The sequence below is a fragment of the Zootoca vivipara genome, chromosome 2 (assembly GCF_963506605.1).
Source record: "Zootoca vivipara chromosome 2, rZooViv1.1, whole genome shotgun sequence".
NCBI classification, from domain to species: domain Eukaryota; kingdom Metazoa; phylum Chordata; class Lepidosauria; order Squamata; family Lacertidae; genus Zootoca; species Zootoca vivipara.
The window spans coordinates 4697953-4721969 of NC_083277.1; the positions used below are offsets into that span (position 1 = coordinate 4697953).

A 24017-nucleotide genomic window follows, 5' to 3' on the forward strand; every position below is an offset into this window, starting at 1 on the left:
TTGGTCATTATTCGCAGTGACAATTCGGGGTTGCAAGATGAGCCCCTGTGAAAAAGGAGGCTGGCTGTTTTTTTGGAGGGGGGCTCTCCTGGACCCACTTTTGGGACACAATGTGCTCAGTCACCTCAGGGACGTCTTAAGCTTCACTTTAATAATAATAATAATAATAATAATAATAATAATAATAATAATTATACCCTGCCCATCTGGCTGAGTTTCTCCAGCCACTCTGGGCGGCTCCCAATTGAATATTAAAACAATACAGCATTAAATACAGTATTAAAAGCTTCCCTAATCAGGGCTGCCTTCAGATGTCTTTTAAAATTAGGATAGCTGCTTATTTCCTGGACATCTGGTGGAAGGGCATGCCAACAGGGCGGGTGCTGCTACCGAGAAGTCCCTCTGTCTGGTTCCCTGTAACCTCACTTCTAGTAGGGATCGAACCGCCAGAAGGCCCTTGGCGCTGGACCTCAGTGTCTGGGCTGAAGGGTGGGGGTGGAGACGCTCCTACAGGTATACAGGACCAAAACAGTTTAGGATTTTAAAGGTCAACACCAACACTTTGAATTGTGCTCAGAAACATACTGGGAGCCAGTATTGTGGTCTTAGTGGCCGCTCCCAGTCACCAGTCTAGCTGCCACATTCTGGATTAGTTGCAGTTTCCGGGTCACCTTCAAAGGTAGCCCCACATAGAGTGCATTGCAGTAGTCCAAGCGGGAGATAACCAGAGCATGCACCACTCTGGCGAGACAGTCTGTGGGCAGGTAGGGTCTCAGCCTGCGTACCAGATGGAGCTGGTAGACAGCCGCCCTGGACACAGAATTGACCTGCGGCTCCATGGACAGCTGTGAGTCCAAAATGACTCCCAGGCTGCGCACCTGGTCCTTCAGGGGCACAGTTACCCCTTCTGGACCAGGGAGTCCTCCACACCTGCCCTAACCCTAACCCTAACCCTAACCCTAACCCTCCTGTCCCCCACAAACAGTACTTCTGTCTTGTCAGGATTCAACCTCAATCCGTTAACTGCCATCCTCGTACCTACGGGACCCTCGTACCTATGGGTCCGCCTCTCCTGGTATGTCCCGCGGAGGACCTTAAGGTCCACAAACAACAATATTCTGGAGATCCCGAGCCATAAGATGGCTAGATTGGCCTCTACTAGAGCCAGGGCCTTTTCAGTTTTGGCCCCAACTTGGTGGAACGTTCTTTCCCAGGAGACCAGGGCCCTGCGGGATTTGTCATCTTTCCACAGGGCCTGCAAGACAGAGCTGTTCTGCCTGGCCTTTGGGTTAGACTCAGCCTGACCCCTGTGTTTTCCTCCCTCATGGCTTGGATTTATGGACTACTTGAAATAAGGCTGCATTTTAAATTTTAATACTGTATTTAAATCTGTATTTTAATTAATTGTTTTTATGTTTTATTGTAATTCTGTTGGTGTGAGCCACCCTGAGCCCGGTTTTTGACTGGGGAGGGCGGGGTATAAAAAAAAATTTATTATTATTATTATTTATTATTATCCATCCTCAAACCGCCTCCAGACACTCACACAGGACCTTCACTGCCTTCACTGGTTCTGATTTGAAAGAGAGGTAGAGCTGGGTGTCATCGGCATACTGATGAACACCCAGCCCAAACCCCCTGATGATCTCTCCCAGCGGTTGCATGTAGATGTTAAAAAGCATGGGGGAGAGGACAGAACCCTGAGGCACCCCACAAGTGAGAGCCCAGGGGTCTGAACACTCATCCCCCACCACCACTTTCTGAACACGGCCCAGTAGGAAGGCGCGGAACCACTGTATGACAGTGCCCCCTGCTCCCAACCCCTCTAGACAGTCCAGAAGCATGTTTTATGGTCGATGGTGTCAAAAGCCGCTGAGAGATCCAGCAGAACTAGGATGGCAGTGGTTTTATTCACCATTGACGTGGCATTACACAGCAACATTTTCAGGTCATGTGGGTTTCCCTTGCTGATTCCAGTATCCATATGTCAAGAATTCTTTGATGGTGTTTCCTGCTTGGCAGGGGGTTGGACTGGATGGCCCTTGTGGTCTCTTCCAACTCTATGATTCTATGAAATGAAATCTCTCCGTTACAAGAATGCACTTCAAAGCATTACTGCAGAACAGTCTCCAATTCTAGTTACAAGAAGTAATCCACGTGTTTATCTCTTGCATCATGAGATTGTGTCATGAGATCCTGCTGTGTGGGGGACATTGGAGAAGCTGTACCTTGGGATGGCAGGAGTTATCTGGACAGTTGGTTTCATTCAGCTGGAGGCAGTAAAGAAGTTGACTGGGACTCTGTGGGTCCTTCTTGGTGCGGGGGAATTTCAGCTGACCCCTCTCTCCTCAAGAGACAAGACCCTCTTCACTCCATAGGGATTGCATTCTGGAAAGTTGGTTTAGATCAGGCATCCCCAAACTGTGGCCCTCCAGATGTTTTGGCCTACAACTCCCATGATCCCTAGCTAACAGGACCAGTGGTCGGGGAAGATTGGAATTGTAGTCCAAAACATCTGGAGGGTCGAAGTTTGGGGATGCCTGGTTTAGATGTATACTATTTTGACAGCTCATTAAAGAGCCCCTCTTTATTTTCTTGGCATTCCAACACCTTCATGATGATTTGTTTATAAAAGAAATTTTGTGAATTGCTGCAGAAATTTGGAGAACTGGATTCAAGACTGAAAAATGAGAACCAAAATTGACAGATCCTTCTATCTCCCCCACACACACTTTGCAGCCATTCAGCATCATTCTAAGATATCAGTTTGCTGCTAAATATGTAGCGCAAGCCCTAATTCTGTATTGGATTTGGGCCAGAAGAAAATATGAGGCCAGACAGGTTAAAAAGAAATGATTGGATTCCTTTTATTTTCTCGATCATCCAATAGAGGGAAATAGTAGCAGATGTAGAAAAGGATCTCAGAATGAGAAAAGGTGGGTACATGGAGGAACAAGCAAGCAAAGCAGAGATGATTTTTGTTGGTCATGTCGGGATAAATGCTTTCCTCTCTGTGTTGCTGTCCTGGTTGCTCTGTCCACCTGTGTCTGATGGTGGAAGGAAGATGCCAAGAGTGTCTACTGGGGGCGATGGGCTTCATTCCTTATGCATTCCCCTGTTTAATGTCATCTGCAGTGGAGGGAAAAGCACAAGAATCTCCTTTGGCCAAGCATCCAACCAGAAATGGCCCAAGATGTTTTAGGGGTCATGTCCCTCTCCCAACTCTATCAGCCCAGGTTGGCGACCCCTCATCCTGCAGAATGGGAGGCAAGTCCTCCATTCCGCTAGCTGTTTTGCTTGATGCAGCTGCCAGTGTTAGAGACTTAGGTAAAAAGGTAAAAAGGAAAAGGGACCCCTGACCATTAGGTCCAGTCGTGACCGACTCTGGGGTTGTGGCGCTCATCTCGCTTTATTGGCCGAGGGAGCCGGCGTACAGCTTCCAGGTCATGTGGCCAGCAGGACTAAGCCGCTTTTGGTGAACCAGAGCAGTGCACAGAAACACCATTTACCTTCCCACTTGGAGCGGTATCAGTGGCGAAGCCTCATGCGCCGCCACTGGGGGCAGAGAGCAGGCGCGCTGCACCCAGTGACGTGGCGCACGTTCTGGGGGCGGGGCGCGCCACGCATTTTGGGGGTGGGGCGCATCGTACGCAATGATGTGGAGCGCGTTTTGGGGCGGGGCGTGCCTTTTGGGGGTGGGGCGGACAGCGGCGATGGCGCCTCTGGGATCGTGTCGCTCGGGGCGATGTACCCCTACTGCCCCTATCTTCCTACGCCCCTGAGTGGTACCTATTTATCTACTTGCACTTTGATGTGCTTTCGAACTGCTAGGTTGGCAGGAGCTGGGACCAAGTAATGGGAGCTCACTCCGTCGCGGGGATTTGAACCGCCGACCTTCTGATCGGCAAGCCCTAGGCTCTGTGGTTTAACCCACAGCACCACCCGCATCCCTTTTAGACTTTGGTGCAGGACCCTAAATCATGTCTTGTGGTTTCAATCTGTGTCACATGTAGGGTTGGTGAGAGGCAATCTCTGTTCATACTTTACCTGTACTGCAGGGGGGGCTGTACTTTGCAATGGCACTGTCACCTGGAAATACAATGAAATATGGTCAGGAAAGGTTCCTCCAACTTCCTGCATCAGTGCCAAGCCACCAGATGTTTGGTCTAGTGGATTTTTCCGGTGGGTTGGCTTTAGAACATTTAGAACTATTACTTTTGTATGGCCATGGGGTCATGAAGAGTCAGACACGACTAAACGACTAAACAACAACAACAACATGGCGGATTTACAGGTTTTTTTGGGAAGGCAGTTTGAGAGCTAACTAAGAAGCGTGAGATGAACTTTAATGACAATACTGTTGTGGGTTTGGAAGGTCAGTCTGAGTCTTTTCCCTTTCTTGGGGTCCTGTACCCAGTGGGAGTTAGATTCTAATAGAGGATTCTATTGCTGAACTAGTCAGACAAGTCTGCTTGTAAAACAATGACTTAGCTGGCCCCTTAAGTGTCCTCCTCAGCATCCCCAAAAAATGAGGCAGGCTGTGAGAGATACAACTAACTGATGGTGCCCTCCAGGGTAATGGGTGGACCTCTCCTAGGTAAGAGGACAATAGCCAGTGTGGGGTTTGTGAACTGGGCTGGAAACCGGCTGGAAGATGGAGAAACAGAGACATGCCTGCTCTGTGCTTGGAGTGACGGAGAAGCAATATTTTGGGGGTGGGGGTGGGGGATTAATGTTGTGAGCCCCTCCATCTTAGGCTTAGGTTGTATATATGTGGGAAACCACATATCCTAAAGCAGGCATCCCCAAACTGCGGCCCTCCACAGATGTTTTGGCCTACAACTCCCATGATCCCTAGCTAACAGGACCAGTGGTCAGGGATGATGGGAATTGTAGCCCAAAACATCTGGAGGGCCGAAGTTTGGGGATGCCTGTCCTAAAGACACCACAGCCTGTGCTGGCCTTCATTCCAAGGTAACTGAACTCCGGAGAAGGGGTTGGAACCCCTGTAATCTCTCCCTGCTCAGAGTTTGGGTGGATTGTAACACTAGAATCATAGAGTTGGAAGAGACCACAAGGGCCATCCAGTCCAACCCCCTGCCAAGCAGGAAACAGCATCAAAGCATTCTTGACATACGGCTGTCAAGCCTCTGCTTAAAGACCTCCAAAGAAGGAGATTCGACCACACTCCTTGGCAGCAAATTCCACTGTCGAACAGCTCTTACTACTGTATACTGAGCAGTTCTGCAGTACCAGAGCCCATTCTTACCTGTTTCATAGTAATCGTAGACTTTCACCAGGGCAGGCTTCAGGTGCCGGACAGGGACATCCTGCTCCACCGTGAAGGATAGGCTCTGGGTCACATTGTCTACCTGTGGGCAAGCCGGTTGGATAAGCTGTTATAAGCCATCACACACCCAGCAAAGCAAGACCTCGCAGGAGTGTGCCATCAGGCAGGCAGTGGGTTCTAGTTGTTGGCATTCCCCAAAGGATGCATTTCTTGCTTTCCCATCTCCTCACTCACCTTCTCCAAATACACAAGAACGTGGCTGGTGCTCACTTCTGTCCGCTTTACCTGGGCTTTACCGATTAGCTGGAAGTGGGGATGTTGGGGGGGGGGGAGAAGAGAGAGATTTATTATTCCCGAGTAATTGTGACAAGCCACCATCCTTGCTTCTGCCTGAAGCCCCAAGGAGTGCCAAATCAAGCTCCAACTCCTCGAAAGACTCCATCAACGGTGTCTCCAAACAATTTTACACATCACCTGGGAAGACAGGTGAACTAATTCCAGTGTACTGGAAGAAGCAAAGATCACCCGTGTCAAAACAATGATTCTTCAACATCAACTTCGTTGGACTGGCCATGTTGTGCGGATGCCTGATGATCGTCTTCCAAAGCCACTACTCTATTACAAATTTTAAAAAGCGTAATGCTGGTGGTCAACAAAAGGGGTTCAAAGACTCTCTAATCTAAAAAAAAAAGTTGTATAAACACCGACAACTGGGAAACACTGGCCTGTAAGTGCTCCAATTGGAGAACAGCCTTTACCAAAGGTGTCATAGGTTTTGAAGATGCTCAAACTCAGGACGAAGGGGAGAAACATGCTAAGAGGAAGGCACTAGGGTGATGACTTTTTCATTTCCCCCCCCTCAAAAATTATTTCCTGTAGCACAAATGAATGAACTTTTGCCTATTAATTACTAAAATGAGGTATATTCCATTGAAATATTTAAAAAGGTTAAGCACAAACTGTTTTTAATTTTTTTGTATGCCGTTTTACCATTTCATAAAATTGTATTAACAATTCTATATATATTTCATATCAATTTTGGACACAACACCACATTCCACAATGGGGAGTGTTCTTAGCAACATAGGGTATACAAACGTCACACCTGTGCAAGGTAAAAGCCCCTTTTTGGGACCTCAAAACTCAGCCAGCAGACCCTGCCGGGCATGCTGGGAAAAGAACCTACAGGAGAGGTAGCAAAACATCGTCTTCTAGCGGCGTCTATACTTTTACTGCAGCTAAAAAAAGCTTCCTTGTGTGTTTGATGACCCTATATAATGTTGTATATATATGACTCTAAAGCAGGCATCCTCAAACTGTGGCCCTCTAGATGTTTTGGCCTACAACTCCCACGATCCCTAGCTAACAGGACCAGTGGTTGGGGAAGATGGGAATTGTAGTCCAAAACATCTGGAGGGCCGAAGTTTGGGGATGCCTGCTCTAAAGCTTGGGTTCAATTTTATATCTGCTTACAGTGACTTCAAAAATGGTCAAAAAACTGATAAATAAATTTTTTAAAATCATTTTGTGCATGAGGTTTTTTTATCAAATCTCTTTGAAAGTAAGATTTTATCTAATCTTTAATGAAACATCATCAAATTATGATACAGGGAAATGAGGTTGTAAAAAAAGTCATCACCCTATAAGGCACGTTTGGCAAACCCTCACCGTGATCAATTTTCATCCGGAAACCTATGTCCCCACTGTGGAAGGCCGTGAGGATCCAGAATTGGCCTCCACAGTCACTTATGGACTCACTTTTAAAACAGTGTTTATGGAAGACCATCTTACTCGGCTACGAGTGATCGCCAAAGAAGAAATAAATCAAGCGTCTGTCAGTGCAAGGATTACTGTTAGTGCTGTCAGCCAGGATGTCTATGCTTTGTGTCCGTGGCTGGAGGCAAGAATGCTTCTGAATACCAGTTGCTGGAAGCTACGTCAGAGGAGAGCGTCCTTGTGCTTGGGTCCTGCTTGCAGGTTTCCCACAGACATCTGGCTGGCCACTGCGAGGACAGTGAACAGTACACCCCCTTCAGGCAACTCCTGCAGCCACGCTGGTGCCAAATGTATTGCTCTGCTTTCTATTGAACCACATCAGCGAGGCCGAGAGGGGCTCTTGTCTTCTGGGCAGCCCAGGATCTTCTGGGCGCCTCAGGGAGATCACTTTGGTGTTGGCAATGCAACTGTTCGACTTCATCCCCGGAGGCACACTGCGTTGTCTCTCAAGTCAGACGGATGCCAACAGCAACATAGCCAAGGGAGTTTTGGGGGGTGGGGGAACCATACCTGCCAACTTCCTGCCGGAAAAATAAGGGATCGGCAGACCGGAAGTAGTGCTGTCGCCATTTTGGAACTGGGTAGAGCAGCACCGGAAGTCGCTTCTGAGCATGCTCTGCCCAGTTCCAAAATGGCCACCGCGCCAAAAATCGCTTCTGCGCATGTCCAGAGACTCCAGACATGCGCAGAAGGAGCCTTCCCCGGCTGGTAAGTAATCCAGGGGAAAGCAAAAAAAATATGTTTTTCCGGCTGGGAACGGCTGGAAAAACGGGGGTTTCCCAGGGAATACGGGAGACTTGGCAGCTATGGGGGTACTGCCACACAAACAGCCATTACCTGTCTTACAGACGATTTTACAGGGATGAATCCTGAGAGCATCTTCACATCAAGGATCGCCATGTTAGAGGTCGGCAACTTGCCAATGTAACTGAGAGATCAAAGAGGGAAAGGAAAGAATTCTCACGCCAGAACTCCAATGCTTGCCATCCCTGACCACCAGACCTCCCGCAGCCACCCAACCTGGCTTCTAATACATTCAAAGCAAAGCAACGTGAGGGACCCAACTGTGTTGCAGCTGGAGACAAAATGTTTGTCCGGTTACTCCCTTGCGGAAGTCACCGCTTGTCAGGGAAACCTGACATAATGGGCTTGTTGGTTGGATAAAAAAGGAACATAATTGTCCAGGATAGCTCAGTTGGTAAAGCATGAGACTCTTAATCTCAGGGTTGTGAGTTCGAGCCTCACGTTGGGCAAAAGATCCCTGCATAGCTCAGTTGGTTACCACGTGGTGCCAATAATACTAAGGTTGCAGGTTCGATCTCCATATGGGACAGCTGCATATTCCTGCATTGCATTGCAGCGCGTTGGACTACGGTAGATGATCCTAAGGGTCCCTTCCAACTGTAAAATTTCATTTTTCTAATTTTTCTTAATGCATACTTCCGGAACGGATTTCGTTTGAGAACCAAGGTACTACTATGTGTTTTTCTTATGTTATTTTCAAACGACGTATGCATTTATAGCCACATTTTATCTTACGACATGCAGTTTTGCACACATTACTTGGCTGAAGAACTGGATTACAAAAATTAGGAGAAGGATGAATTCCTAAGGATGGTTGTGCTTCGGTTCAAAATTTGGTTTGAAAAGTGACTGTTGTTTCCCGTTGAATGCCTCTAAAACCAAACTGAATTATAGTTCTCCCCCATCCCTAATTATGGTTAAAACCAATTATGATATTCCCTCCAAGGGATGGCATGGGAGAGCTTTATATCAATGATATCTGGAACTTTGGAACTCCCTGACTATTGATATCAGACAGGTGCCTTGTTGCCACTTGAAATAAACATTTTTGTTTGGACAAGCCCACGTAGATGTGTAGATAGTTGATGAGAGTTTTAATCTGCTTTTAATGTAATTTTTACTTTTTAAGTGTAAAATTAGAGGAATTATTAATTCCTCTAATTGATAATTTTATCATTTTTGTAAATGGCTTTGAGGTTTCATTTTGTGGGTTGTTTTTGTTTTTTTACAATCAAACAGTATATATAGATATAGATTTCCACCATGATTTGCCCCACAGTGTTTGTCGGGGCTTAGATGGGACTTGTTTCAAATGGCTGGTTTATTATTAAGGATATTTTTTAAACTACGCTTCATCCTTATGAATAACTGGCCTTGTGTAATGGCTATGACTCCACTAGCTATCCCAGAACACAGTACAACAACACAACTCGATTATCAAACAATTTGTAAGACAGTTCAAGAAACGGAGCAACGTATCAGCCGAACCAAGGACCAGAGATGCTGTGCTCCTGTATTGATGCAGCTAGCTAGCCAGCCTGGGCTTTGTGAAGGGATTACCTGACATTTACAGCAATGTCAAATGTTTTGTGAGCTTTCGGTCCAGCACAAGAATTAGGGACCGTGTACACCTCAAGCTTGAAAGGCGAGTCCTCTGGGTGCAGATGCACGTTGTACTTCAAGGTGGTCTGGAAGGGAAAAAGCACTCAGGTATGTGAGGTGTTTCTGGCAGCAGGACAGTGGAACGGACTCCCTTGGGAGGTGGTGGACTCTCCTTCAATGGAGGTTTTTAAACAGAGGTTGGGTGGTCATCTGTCATGGATAATAGAATTGCAGAGTGGGAAGGGACCCCAAGGGCCATCTAATTCAACCCCCTGCAATGCAAGAAACTTGGCTAAACGCTGAAGATGCTTTAGTTGAGATTCCTGCATTGCAGAGGGTTGGACCAGAGAACCCTCAGGGTCCCTTCCAACTCTAAGATTCTATGATCTGGTGGCAGAAAGTTCTTAAAAGTAAAAGGGTGAGCTAAGCAGAGAGGGTACACTCTGCTTTAGTCAGGAACTCTCTTTCCTCATATAACTTGGGACTACATGGTGGCTTGGAAACCATCTGTCAGTGATCGTGCTGAGGAGGGCTGCACTGAGGAGGAATGGTGGGAGCCACCCCCTCCCCCGATCCTGAATCTTCCCAGGAACAGAAGGACAACGTAGGTTTGGAACAGTGGTTTGCAGAGGGGCACAGTTCAGAAGGAGAAGCTGGGAAATACTGGATGGGGAACAGCTAGAAGAAGAAGAAACACTGGGAGAGAGGGGGTCAACAGATTCACAGTTGTTGGACAGCATTCCTCCACTGCCCTCCCCAAGTTTGAGAACAGCTCAGACAGTCTCAGAACAGAAAGCACAGAGGGTATAAACTCAGATTACAAGACGTAGGAGTGACATAGATTAATTGGGACGGAGGGGGGAGTGAACCTTAATGGGGAGCACCGCCATTCTAGAGAGACACAATCTTTGTCTCTCACTGTGATTATTAAAGAATCTAACTGGTAAGATGTTCCTTTCATTTGATTTTATTTACTGCCATGGGGGAGAAAGCTGATTCCTGGAAGCCTGACGTCATCACACGTTCTGTCTCTCCCAGGTACCCTGCCTGGGCGCTTACTCACCTGGATATAGACACAGCGATCTCCTGTCGCCTCAACATTGTAGTCTCCTGGCACTTGGTCCAGAGATCGGCACTGAAGAAGCAGGCGGTTGGTGTTGTCCACATGGAAAGTTCCCAGGGCATTCGCTCCGGAGCGCAAAGACAAGTCTGTGCCTTTGCTACTTCTGGAGTAGGTTAAAGCTCCATACCGAGAGAGGGCCTGAAGCGCCACCACAGTGTCCTGCAACAGAGACCACGGGGAGGGGAGCGTGAGCCATGTGCCTTACTCTGGGAGAGGACAACCCTCCCTTTGAAGGCCTTCCTGGTCTAAGATATTGGCCCAGATTCAACAGTCTCCAGCTGTACTTGCATAAACAGTACAGCATGGTTAAAATCCCTTTCCTTAAAAACCATCCAAGGACTTGCTCACCAATTTATTGACAGCTACATGCCTTATGATAGCTAGGAAGTGGAAGGGGCAAGCAGAATATAAAATGGAAGAATGGTATAAAGAGGTGTGGGATATAGCTATTAATGATAAATTAACATGTGCCATTAAGGTAAGACGGGGAATTATGGTGGGAATATGGAGTCTGAGAAGCTTGTATCTAGAGCCAAGGAACCTAAACTTCAGCAACATTTTCAACTTTCTCTGACCTTTATTTTTCTCCAGGCTTATGTTTTTCTGAGGAGTTTTTGCCCTGATGGGACTCCTTGTCTCTAATGAACCAAAACAGCCTGACTGTGTCCCTCCCAACATCCTCCGCTCCTGGGTCCCCGGAAGGGAGGGAGGGACTTTACCTGAGTAGAAGAGAATCCACCAGTGGGGTTCTGTTGCTTGACGAGCCACTTGACAATGCGGGCAGATTTTGCCAGCTCTTCCTGCGATGGCGCTGGATGCTTGGTCAGGTACGCTAGGAGGACGTAGGCTGTCATCTCCACCTCTGCAGAAGGTGCCCGGGGCAAGCGATGGAATGGAAGGTCAGCGCCCACATCTTGCTTTCTAGGCCGCTGCCAGTGAAGAGAGCCATCTGCTTCGGAAAGGGAGAGGTGAATTAGCACGCGAGTCAGACGATCTTGGCACCACTACAGACATTTTAATAAACGAGGCTTACCAGTGGCTCCAAAAGCATTTTCTAAAGCAAGTGTCTAATATAATGCCGCATTTTGCATTGCTTTCCTGAAGCTGAATCCGGGATCACATCCATCGGGGAGGTATCCAATGAACGTGTTCCACATAATAATAATAATAATAATAATAATAATAATAATAATAATAATAATAATTTATTATTTATACCCCACCCATCTGGCTGGGTTTCCCCAGCCACCCTGGGCAGCTTCCAACAGAAATATTAAAATACACTAACTTCTTAAAGATTAAAAGCTTCCCTAAACAGGGCTGCCTTCAGATGTCCTCTAAAAGTCTGGTAGTTGTTTTTCTTTTTGACATCTGGTGGGAGGGCATTCCACAGGGCGAGTGCCACTACCGAGAAGGCCCTCTGCCTGGTTCCCTGTAACTTGACTTCTCGCAGCGAGGGAACCGCCAGAAGGCCCTCGGCACTGGACCTCAGTGTCCGGGCAGCGCGATGGAGGTGGAGACGCTCCTTCAGGTATACTGGACTGAGGCCATTTAGGGCTTTAAAGGTCAGCACCAACACTTTGAATTGTGCTCGGAAACGTACTGGGAGCCAATGCAGGTCTTTCAAGACCGGTGGTTATGTGGTCTCGGCGGCTGCTCCCAGTCACCAGTCTAGCTGCCGCATTCTGGGTTAGTTGTAGTTTCCGGGTCACCTTCAAAGGTAGCCCCACATAGAGCGCATTGCAGTAGTCCAAGTGAGAGATAACTAGAGCATGCACCACTCTGGTGAGACAGTCCACGGGCAGGTAGGGTCTCAGCCTGCACAAGGATTGGCATTTGAGCAATGGAATTCCCCCCCTTCCCACTACGCACCCCTCAGATCTGTTATAGGGGTTCCACCAACTATCTAGAGCAGTTCTGTGAAGGGTGCATGTGGAGAAATCCTTATAAAGATGACATAAAGATGACATGGCCCGCTGGATCAGGCCAAGGGCCCATCTAGTCCAGCATCCCGTTCTCACAGTGGCCACCAAGATGCCTGTGGGAAACCAGCAAGCAGAATTCAAGCACAAGAGCACTTCTTTCACCTTGTGGCTTCTGTGTATTCAGAAGCATTGCTGGCTCCAATTCTGGAGGAAGATCATAGCCATCATGGCCACAAACCACAGATAGCCATCTCCTTCATGAGTTTGTTCAATCCTATTTTAAAGCCATCTAGGCCGGCAGCCAAAATTGCATCCTGGGAGAGCAAGTTCTGTCGTTTAGCTATCCTTGCTCTGAAGGAATGCATTTGTTGGATACCATCACTTGGGTTTAGCTGCTTTTTCAAATGATAAGCGGCTTTGCAATTATATTGGATAAGAAGAAGGTGAAGCAGTCTGGGGAGGCAGCAATGCAGTTTTCTTTTTTTCTTTTTCTTTTAGTTTTTAAAAAAAATACTTTTCAAATCTATACATTTCATTAGTTTTACCATCAATTTAACATTTCAAAATTTGACTTCCCTTCCCCCTCTTTCTGGGGTTCCATTAATTTATTCTTTAATATCTTCTGCATATCCAAGTTCATTTAACTTGCTCATTTAATTACCTATTGTAAATAGATACTCTTATAAAACTGCAGGTTATTACACTCATCCTGCTAATGTTTTTACCTGTTTACAATTTATCTGTAAATACTCAATAAACCATTTCCATTATTTTATAAAAAGTTCATTATCTTGATTTCTTCTTCTTGATTTCTTCTTCTTGATTTCTTATTCACTATTTTTGTATATTCCATAAGTTTTTGTATCCATTCTTCCTTTGCTGAGACTTCTGCTTCTTTCCATTTTTGAGCAAGTAGCATTATTGCCACTGTAGTAGCATACATGAATAAGTTTCTATACCATTTAGGTAGTTCTGTCCCTATAATTCCCAAAAGAAAAGCTTCTGGTTTTTGTTTTTTTAAATAAAAGTTATTTTGAACATCCTTCTCAATTCATTATATATCATTTCCCAGTAAGCTTTAACCTTACTACAAGACCACCACATATGATAAAAAAGAACATTCTTTCTCTTTACATTTTCAACATTTGTTTGATTTGGATTTATACATTTTTGTCAGTTTACTTGCTGTTAGATACCAACTATATAATAATAATAATAATAATAATAATAATAATAATAATAATTTTTTATTTATACCCCGCCCTCCCCAGTCAAAACCGGGCTCAGGGCGGCTAACACCAATAAAATTACAATAAGACATAAAAGAAAAGAAAACAATTAATTAAAATACAGATTAAAATACAATATTAAAATTTAAAATTTAAAATGCAGCCTCATTTTAATTAGTCCATAAATCCAAACCATGGAGGAGGAAAACACAGGTGTCAGACTGAAACCAACCCAAAGGCCAGGCGGAACAGCTCTGTCTTGCAGGCCCTGCGGAAAGATGACAAATTCCGCAGGGCCCTGGTCTCCTGTGAAAGAGCGTTCCACCAAGTTGGGGCCAATACTGAAAAGGCCCTGGTCCTAGTTGAGGCCAATCTAGCCACCGTATGGCTCAGGATCCCCAGAATATTGTTGTTTGTGGACCTTAAGGTCCTCCGCGGGGCATACCAGGAGAGGCGGTCCCATAGGTACGAGGGTCCCAAGCCGCATAGGGCTTTAAAGGTCAAAACCAGCACCTTAAACCTGATCCTGTACTCCATCAGGAGCCAGTGCAGCTGGTATAGCACTGGATGAATGTGATCCTGCATCCGGGACCCCGTAAAGAGCCTCGCCGTGGCATTCTGCACCCGCTGGAGTTTCTGGGTCAGTTTTAAGGGCAGCCCCGCGTAGAGTGAGTTACAATAGTCAAGCCTGGAGGTGACCATCACATGGATCACTGTGGCCAGATCAGGGCGAGAGAGGTAAGGGACCAACTGCTTGATACGGCGGAAATGGAAATATGCCATGATATATCATTTCCATATGATTTTCTATTAAACCATAAAAATGCTGTAAATTTTATATCCGTATTCTGCAATGCACTTTTCTTCTATATGGAGAAGCAGTTGACAGACCCCCCCCCAACCCAACTCTACACCAATCAGGAAACCAGACAGGGGCAGAATGGGGAGAAGGCAAAGAAGCCGCCTCTCACCTTCTTCCACAGCTTCCCCATCAAGCAGACGCAGCATCTCCTGCTTCTTGTCCTCTTTCCCCGCCAAGGCAAAGGCGAAAGCCAGCAAGGCTTTGGTGTAAGTGTTGATCTCTTTCGCCTGCGTCGCCGTCTCCAAACAGAACAGGGCGTTGCGCACCACGGAGTGCTGGGGAGAGAAGGAAGGAGAAACTTAGAATCATAGAACCATAGAGTTGGAAGATACCACAAGGGCCATCCAGTCCAACCCCCTGCCGAGCAGGAAACACCATCAAAGCATTCTTGACATATGCCTGTCAAGCCTCCGCTTAAAGACCTCCAAAGAAGGAGACTCCTTGGTAGCAAATTCCACTGCTGAACAGCTCTTACTGTCAGGAAGTTCTTCCTAATGTTTAGGTGGAATCTTCTTTCTTGAAGTTTGAATCCATTGCTCCGTGCCCGCTTCTCTGGAGCAGCAGAAAACAACCTTTCTCCCTCCTCTATATGACATCCTTTTATATATTTGAACACGGCTATCATATCACCCCTTAACCTTCTCTTCTCCAGGCTAAACATACCCAGCTCCCTAAGCCGTTCCTCATAAGGCATTGTTTCCAGGCCTTTGACCATTTTGGTTGCCCTCCTCTGGACACGTTCCGGCTTGTCAGTATCCTTCTTGAACTGTGGTGCCCAGAACTGGACACAGTACTCCAGGTGAGATCTGACCAGAGCGGAATACAGTGGTACTATTCCTTCCCTTGATCTAGATGCTATACTCCTATTGATGCAGCCCAGAATTGCATTGGCTTTTTTAGCTGCTACATCACACTGCTGACTCATGTCAAGTTTGTCTCAAGCCACTGCAGCCATTTCCAGAGACCTGACAGGAGGCTACTGGAGGTGGCTTGAGTGGCAGGATCAGGCCTCCTGGCCGCAAATTGCTGGGAAGAGCAAAGTTGCAGCACAACCTCTGGAGGTTTGGGTGCACCTCAGCTCACTGAGATGGGTTTGTGCGGGGTAAAAGAAACAAGAAAGAGACCTCCAGATTCCCAGACTATCCCTGTAACTTCAACGTCGCTGCTGACCTCCCGACCTCTCTGATGTTTATACTTATATGTCTTAAGTTGCATCCTGCTTACAACTTCCTCCTGCTTATCTCACTTCTCTCTTGGACCTAAAGGTGAGAGGGATCCATCCTCCCATAACAAATTAGAAAGCATGGCTACTCGTATGTACTGAGCTGAATCCTACAACAATAGGATCCAGAATGCAGCAGTCTGATTGGTCTGCAGGAGCCACCCAATCCAGCTCCAGGTGGAAGTGAATCAGTAACCTGATTGGCTTGCAGGAGCAGCCAATCAGGCTGCTGGCAGAAGTGAATCCGCAACCTGATTGGCCTGCAGGAGCAGCCAATCAGGCTGCAGGCAGAAGTGAATCTGCAACCTGATTGGCCTACAGGTGCAGCCCTGAAGTAGCCAATCACGCAAGGCCCATTGTGTAAATAATGTATATAAGCAGACGTTTTGGGGAAAGAGCCATTTTTCTCTTCTTCTTCTGTTGCTACTACAAGCTGAATAAAGAGCATGAAATTCACTCTTGACTCTGAGTTTATTTCAGCCACCTTTGTCTTCTCTGCTTTAGTTAGGTTAGAACTGAAAACCTTTCCTACCCAAGGTGTGTATAATAAGCCACTTTATTACTTTCATCATCCTCATCCTCATTTATTATTTATACCCTTCCCTGCCCTGGGTTTCCCCAGCCACCCTGGATGGCTCCCAGCAGAATATTTAAAACATGATAAAACATCAAACATTAAAAACATCCCTAAACAGTGCTGCCTTCAGATGTCATCTAAAAGTCAGGTAGTTGTTTATTTCCTTGACATCTAATGGGAGGGCGTTCCACAGGGCGGGTGCCACCACCAAGAAGGCCCTCTGCCTGGTTCCCTGTAACTTTGCTTCTCTCATCTCACTGAGAGAACCACCAGAAGGCCCTCGCTGCTGGACCTCAGTGTCTGGGCTGAACAATGGGGGCGGAGGCGCTCCTCTAGGAGCATCTCTCTGTGTGTGACTGGGACAGGGGAAAAAATACTTTCCCAGCCAAATTCACAAGCCATATATACTGTACTCTCAGCACGCCAAGGAGCTCAAATAGGGAATTGGGCTCAGCTTCAGTAACATCGCTCCCAAAAGGGCTCGTAAGAGCATCCTGGACCAGGACAGAGCCCATCTTCCACAGCATCTGGTTTGTTTTTTAATATATATACCTTGGTTGTTGAACGGAATCCATTCTGGAACTCCATTTGATTCCTGAAAATGTTGGACAACCAAGGCGTGGCTTCCAATTGGCTGCAGGAGCTTCCTGCACGAAATTGGAAGCCTCAGAAGCCACATTGGATGCAAACCAGAACACTCACTTCCGGGTTTGCGGCGCCCGGGAGCCAAAATGTTCAAGTCGCAAGGCATTCAGGATCCAAGGTATGACAATATACTGTTTTTTTTAAATAAAAAAACCAAATAGGTTAACAGCAACATCTACATCTATCTATCTATCTATCTATCTATCTATCTATCTATCTATCTATCTATCTATCATCTATATATCTATCTATATATATTTTTAAAAAAACACAGGTAACATTTAGAAGCAGAGTCCATCAACTAATTATTTTGGAAAAATCTTTTTCTGAATTAGGCTAAATGGATTCAAGACTTTGGCCCAATAAGAGCTAGATTGGTTATTAAGCTCTTTGCTAGAGTGTTTAGCTTCATGGGAAGTTAGCACAGGCTATAATAGCCTCTACCCATCCTGAATGGTTGTCCCTGATGAGTTGCAGAAGGGAAAAGATGGCTACTTACAGTGACAGGCAGAGGAATCTCCAGGAGGGCGATGGTGATATAGGCAGACATAGTGATCTCATCATCAACCCCGCCCTGTAAGAAAAAAGATGGGAATTACTCAGCCCCCATGTGGTACAGGAAAGCCCTTTGCCATCACCAGGGAACTTCCCCCACCTCAAGATCTACTGCTCTCCAAATATTATTCATTATTGATTAGAGAGAGCCAGTGTGGTGTAGTGGTTAAGAGCGGTAGACTTGTAATCTGGGGGACCGGGTTCACGTCTCCACTCCTCCACATGCCGCTGCTGGGTGACCTTGGGCTAGTCACACTTCTTTGAAGTCTCTCAGCCCCACTCACCTCACAGAGTGTTTGTTGTGGGGGAGGAAGGGAAAGGAGAATGTGAGCCGCTTTGAGAAGCCTTAGGGTAGTGATAAAGCGGGATATCAAATCCAAACTCTTCTTCTTCTACTACTAAATTTTATATCCCACCCTTCCTCCTAAAGGAGCCCAGTATGGCAAAAACATCCAGAGAGAGAGAGAGAGAGAGAGAGAGAGAGAGAGAGAGAGAGAGAGAGAGAGAGAGAGATGCCAGGAACAAATGCAAGAATAAACAGGGAAATAAACAAATTCCATAAATGGGGAACCACCACCAAGAAGGCCTCACTTGCAAATCTCAGGGCCACAGGTGTTTGATACTGAGGAAGGCTTTTTTTTTTAGATACACTTGTGAGAGGAAGAGGGGAAAGGAGGAAGAGCCCACTTTCCTCAGAAGGCACAGTGTCTTGCGCTGGACATTGATCCCCCCCCCTTTGGCTGTGGCAGCTGCACCAGAACTTTGCAAGGTTGCAAGATTGTCCCTCCAGCAATATAGAGCAATCACCACCCTGAAGGCTCAGGACCAAAAACAGAAATAAAACTCAGCAAAACAGAACAAGTTTCTCCAACTTAACCCCAAGTCCCATAGGCCAACCCAAACAAGCTTAGAAGTTTTGCCCTATGATCAGGGCTGGTGCTACGGTTTTTTGCGCCCTAGGCGAGATCATCTTCTGGCGCCCCCCAGGGGGTGAGAGGGAAAAAGAGAAAGAGAGAGAGAGAGAGAGAGAGGATAAGGGAGGGAGGGAGGAGGGGGTGAGAGGGAAATAGCGAGAGGGAGGGAGGGAGGGAAGAGGAAGAGGAAGAGGAAGAGAAGGAAGGAAGGAAGGAAGGGGCGGGTAAGAGAGAGAGAGAGAGAGAGAGAGAGAGAGAGAGAGAGAGAGAGAGAGAGAAGGGAGAGATAAAAAGAGGAGGGGAAGGAAGCCTGCTCTTGCGAGACGTGGCGACAGGATCAGTGCCCCGAAAGCGCTCCTTTCAGGGCACTCATACCGCTGCCGCCTCTCGCAAGAGCAGGCTTCCTTCCCCCCCCCCGGCAGGCTGGCCAGCGCCCCCTCCATTTTGGCGCCCTAGGCAACTGCCTATTTTGCCTAAATGGACACGCCGGCCCTGCCTATGATTGTGCTGATGTTTCACCATAGAGTCTCCTTCCAACCCTCTGTACCTTCAGGGCGTTGTTGAGGAGGGTCCCGGTGCTATGGAAGCAGCCGTTCTCTTTCTGCCTGGAAGCCAGCGAGGCCTGAGCGCCGATGATGTGCTTCTCTTCCACAAAGATGAAGGACTTGGCCCGGGCAAAGGATACAAGCGTAAACGCTGTCAGCCTGAAAGCAAGCCCAGAGCAGGGTCGGTCAAAGCAAGCAAACGAAACCTGTTGAACAAACTGCAGTACGCTTTTTTGTTTGTTCTTGATGAAACTTGCATACCGCTTTCAAAAAGCATAGAGTTGGAAGGGACCCCCAAGGGTCCTCTAGTCCAACCCCCTGCAATGCAGGAATCTCAATTAAAGCATCCCTGGCAGGTAGCCATCTAACCTCTGCTTTAAAACTCCAATGAAAGAGCACCCATCACCTTTGGGGGGAGTTCATCCCACTGTCCAACAGCTCTAATAATAATAATAATAATAATAATAATAATAATAATAATAATAATATATTTATACCCGCCCATCTGGCTGGGATTCCCCAGCCCCTCTCGGCGGCTTCCAACAGAATATTAAAATACAATAATCTATTAAACATTAAAAGCTTCCCTAAACAGGGCTGCCTTCAGATGTCTTCTAAAAGTCTGGTAGTTGTTTTTCTCTTTGACATCTGGTGGCAGGGCGTTCCACAGGGCGGGTGCCACTACCAAGAAGGCCCTCTGCCTGGTTCCCTGTAACTTGGCTTCTCACAGTGAGGGAACCTCCAGAAGGCCCTCGGCACTGGACCTCAGTGTCCGGGCAGAACGATGGGGGGGGTGGAGACGCTCCTTCAGGTATACTGGACCGAGGCCGTTTAGGGCTTTAAAGGTCAGCACCAACACGGTAAAACTTTCTTACTGCCAGAAAGTTTTACCTAGTGTTTAGTCAGTGTTTCTTGGGACTTGAAGCCACTGGTTCGAGTCCTACCCTCCAGAGCACAATAAAATGAGCTTGCTCCATCTTCCATGTGACAGCCCTTGAGATATTTGAAGATGGCTACCGGTATCATATCTCCCCTCAGTCTCCTTTTTCCAGGCTAAGCATACCAAACTCCCTCAAGCGTTCCTCATAAGGGTTGGCTTCCGGACTGCTTATCCTCCTTGATCACCCTTCTCTGGAGATCTGCCTGACCAAACTAAGCCTCCTAATATATATTGTGCTCTTTGGTCATAATCAAATATACACTTCCAGAGTTAACTCAAAATACATTACTTCTGGTAAATGAGCCACTAGAAGACCATGGGAATTTGTGTCCAGGGCTTTTTACACTTGTCTACCCATGGACGCGGGTGGCGCTGTGGGTTAAGCCACAGAGCCTAGGGCTTGCCGATCAGAAGGTCGGCGGTTCGAATCCCCACGACGGAGTGAGCTCCCATTGCTCGGTCCCAGCTCCTGCCAACCTAGCAGTTCAAAAGCACGTCAAAGTGCAAGTAGATAAATAGGAACCGCTACAGCGGGAAGGTAAACGGCATTTCTGAGTGCTGCTCTGGTTCGCCAGAAGCGGCTTTGTCATGCTGGCCACATGACTTGGAAGCTGTACGCTGGCTCCCTCGGCCAATAACATGAGATGAGCGCCGCAACCCCAGAGTCAGTCACGACTGGACCTAATGGTCAGGGGTCCATTAGCCATGTACTATCTGAAAATGAAGGTTGCTGGATGTGATCCCCCCCCCCGGGCTTTCCTACCTCACTACTGCAACTTTTCATACATCCTGCCGAATCCCACCCCCACCACCACACGCCTGAAATTATGAGTCTGGCACTGTCAATCTCACCAGGTGTTTCCTGGCTCCCAGTTATGTTCTCCAAAGGTGCTGAAGGAGCCATCAGTGTGCTTGTAGTTCAGCTGCTTCTGGTAGCCTAAAATGGAAGGCGAAATTGTTTGCAAAAAAAATATGCACGCAGTTGTATAGGTATACTATTTAGAGACATTCGCACGAAAAGGCTGACAAATTTTAATGATGAGCGAGAGCAAGAGAGTGCAAATTGCTGCAAAAGATATAGAACTGAATTTTAGATTGGAAAAATGAGAAACTGCCAGAAGCTGCCAGATACAGTGGTGCCTCGCTAGACGAATTTAATTCGTTCCACGGGTCTTTTCTTATAACGAAAAATTCGTCTAGCATTGATTTTATTTTTTATTTTTTTGCCCATAGGAACACATTAATTGAATTTCAATGCATTCCTATGGGAAACCGCAATTCGCTAGACGAATTTTTCATAAAACGAATTCATCTAGCGAGGCAACCTCCGCTCGAAAAATCCTTTCGTTAAGCGGGAATTTCGTTAAGCAGGGCATTCGTTAAGCGAGGCACCAGTGTACAGTACTTCATTCCCTGCCCTCCCCAGCCTCCAAGGAAAGCAAGAGTAGAATTTTTCCTGCAGAGCTACGAGTCTTCCTCACCAGCCACCAAGTATCCGATGGCCTTGGACTTGACCTCTTTCGTCAGCTGCCCTGTGTTATTCAGGTACTCCAGGATGTAGACGTTGGGGACAAAGAGGGCCATGTTCTGTTCCCCACAGCCGTAGGGCAGCTGGAGAAGCTGGTGGATGTTCTCTATGGCTGTTCCCATGATGTCTCCTGGGATGCGGTACGAGAAGGGGAGGTGTGGGAGAGAAAGAGAGTGAGTGGGGAAGGAGAAAAAAAAGGATCAGGCCACAGTTTAGAGCTTTGGTGAGCATTTGCTTGAGTGGCAGTTTAGGCATAGTCTTGGTCAGAGGGGAGGTTGTAGCTGCAATGGATCCCGTCCACCGAATGCTAAAACGGTGCGACGGTTGCCCCTCTTACTCTATTATTAGAAGAGCACCTAGTGAACCCATCTTTTCTCTCACTTACTAAAGGAACTCCTAGGAAATCCTGAGGCAAAATCCACCTCCCTATTTCCCTGGGTCATTTACAAACCCCTCTTCAATCTTGGGTTTACTAGTAAGCGGAGTTTGCTTCCAGCACATGTGGCCAGGTATCTTATGAAACTCGAGGCTGTTTGTGCGACTAACCCCTTTGTCCCCAGTGAAGAGATCCCCTCAGCTTGAAATCCCTCACTCTAAAACAGGGACGTTCAACTCCCAATAGACTGCGATCTACTCACAGTATTAAAAAATCTAGCAGTGATCTACCTAAAGTTTTTGAGCTTTCTTGGGAAGCAAGAGTTGTTTAGCTTTTGTAGGAAGCCAAAGTTATTGTTGTTGTTGATGTTGTTTTGCTTTCCCCCCTTTTTTCTAAGGAAGGGGACTAGGGCCACAGCACTCCCCTTGTGCAATCTGGAGGAGGGGGATTATTCCTCGATGTAGGTCAGGAACTCCCTTATTTATGGTTGATCCAAAATTTAAGTCCTTCCGGCAGGCTGGTCAGAAGTGGGTGCCTATGACCAAACTGCAGGAGGCAGTGCAAGACAGGAGTGCCTGCCGTGCTCTGGTCCATGGGGTCATGAAGAGTCGGACACGACTAAACGACTAAACAACAACAACATGCCAAACCTCTTACATCTGTAGTTGATAAAATTGTGGCCTGATTTGACTGCCGTGTCTCATTATTCATTGAATTCAGGCAGTCCATAGGGCAGGGGGGTGCTTGGGCATGCAAGGAGAGGAGACAGGAGATCCAGGCACCGTTTGGAATTGGGGGAAAAAGCTATTGACTGGCAAGTGGAATTGTGCAGAGAGCTCCCTGCCTGGCTTCCAGCAAACCCCTTTTCAAGACACTCCACTCCATTTGCCACCCACGACTCCCCCCCCCATTTCTCCCACCTGCCAACCCACCCCAACAGATACTCAGGGTGCTTCCAGTCTGTCTCTCCATTGAACATCCACATATTGATTTGATTGCAGGGATTTGATTTGATTGCATCTTGGCCATTGAACAAGCATTTGTTTTGATTTGTTTTCAGGGAGGTTAGATTATGTGGCATCAAAGCAGTTGTTATCCTATGCTTTCCAGTGCTTCCCTTTCATTTATCGCAAATAAGTTTGATCTTTCGGGGAACTAGGTTTGCTGTGCAAGAGACCTACCAATCACCTACAGTGGTACCTTGACTTACGAACGACTCGACAACCGAATTTTTGACTTACGAATGGTGGTAATGGCTGCACGCTTACGAATGTCTCGACATCCGGGGGGGGGGAGGTTTTAGATAGGGATTTTGCGACTTACAAATTTTTAGATAGGGTTGCTTCGACTTTTTCCATTTTCAATGTATTCCAATGGAAAAACGCATTTCCAATGACATTTTTCGACTTACGAAGGTGCATTCAGAACGGATTAAATTTGTAAGTCAAGGCACCACTGTATAATTGCACAGCAACCTGAATTTGAAGGTAAGCGTTTGAATCCCACCAGAAACTAGTATACAAGCGCCCTCAGCGTTACACAACCTTTGAGCATGCTCAGTCCTCCTTGGGTCTGTTTTTTTGGTTGGGGGAGGGAGGTAGGGTGCAAGAGTAACTGGAGCCCCAGCATGGGGCCTCCAGGGTTGCCCCACTTACCCAGTGCACAGACTGAAGCCCTGGCTGAGCCCTCCACCACATTGGCTGGCAGCGTTAAAGCTACAGGTGCTGATGACTGTGACTTTTCTGCAAGCAGAAGAGAAAGAGAGAGTTTTGATCATGCCTCTTGCTCATCAATCTCATGAGCACCTTCTGAAAGACAATGAACTGCCCCTTACAGATGCTCCAGCTCCCTTCCTCTTCAATGAAGTATCCAGCTGCTTGGGATAGAAGGCCGTGTTAAGTATAACCGGCTTAATTGACACAGAAACGAAAAAATGGTTAAAGGTATATTGCTGAACCGTACGAGGAGGTGAAAGATAAATTAACAAGTTGCATACAATACCACCAAGTTCATGATTTGTTTAATAAGGAGAAAAGAAATTATGGTTTTGATAAGAACAAGTCAAAGTTCCAAATTGAATTAGTAGAAGGAAAAAGCAAATATT

The 24017-nt window shown here is 46.8% G+C and overlaps 1 protein-coding gene across 3 annotated transcripts in view; it reads right to left on the reverse strand.

Moving 5' to 3' along the window:
* Window positions 1–2839: 2839 nt before the first annotated feature.
* Window positions 2840–24017, reverse strand: part of LOC118080168 (alpha-2-macroglobulin) — a 61579-nt gene continuing 40401 nt past the window's right edge. For 2 of the 3 annotated variants that reach the window (XM_060268979.1, XM_060268972.1), the window contains exons 23-36: window positions 23569–23655; window positions 21491–21667; window positions 20862–20946; window positions 19072–19228; window positions 17555–17629; window positions 14721–14886; window positions 11315–11547; window positions 10536–10754; window positions 9431–9558; window positions 7904–7994; window positions 5525–5593; window positions 5270–5372; window positions 4048–4089; window positions 2840–3129 (exon numbers count right to left, since the gene is read on the reverse strand). In XM_060268979.1, the coding sequence (XP_060124962.1) occupies window positions 3104–3129; window positions 4048–4089; window positions 5270–5372; window positions 5525–5593; window positions 7904–7994; window positions 9431–9558; window positions 10536–10754; window positions 11315–11547; window positions 14721–14886; window positions 17555–17629; window positions 19072–19228; window positions 20862–20946; window positions 21491–21667; window positions 23569–23655 (1658 nt within the window). In that variant the 3' untranslated portion in view covers window positions 2840–3103. The remainder of the gene's footprint in view (window positions 3130–4047; window positions 4090–5269; window positions 5373–5524; window positions 5594–7903; window positions 7995–9430; window positions 9559–10535; window positions 10755–11314; window positions 11548–14720; window positions 14887–17554; window positions 17630–19071; window positions 19229–20861; window positions 20947–21490; window positions 21668–23568; window positions 23656–24017) is intronic. The other variant, XM_060268976.1, reaches the window with a different exon arrangement.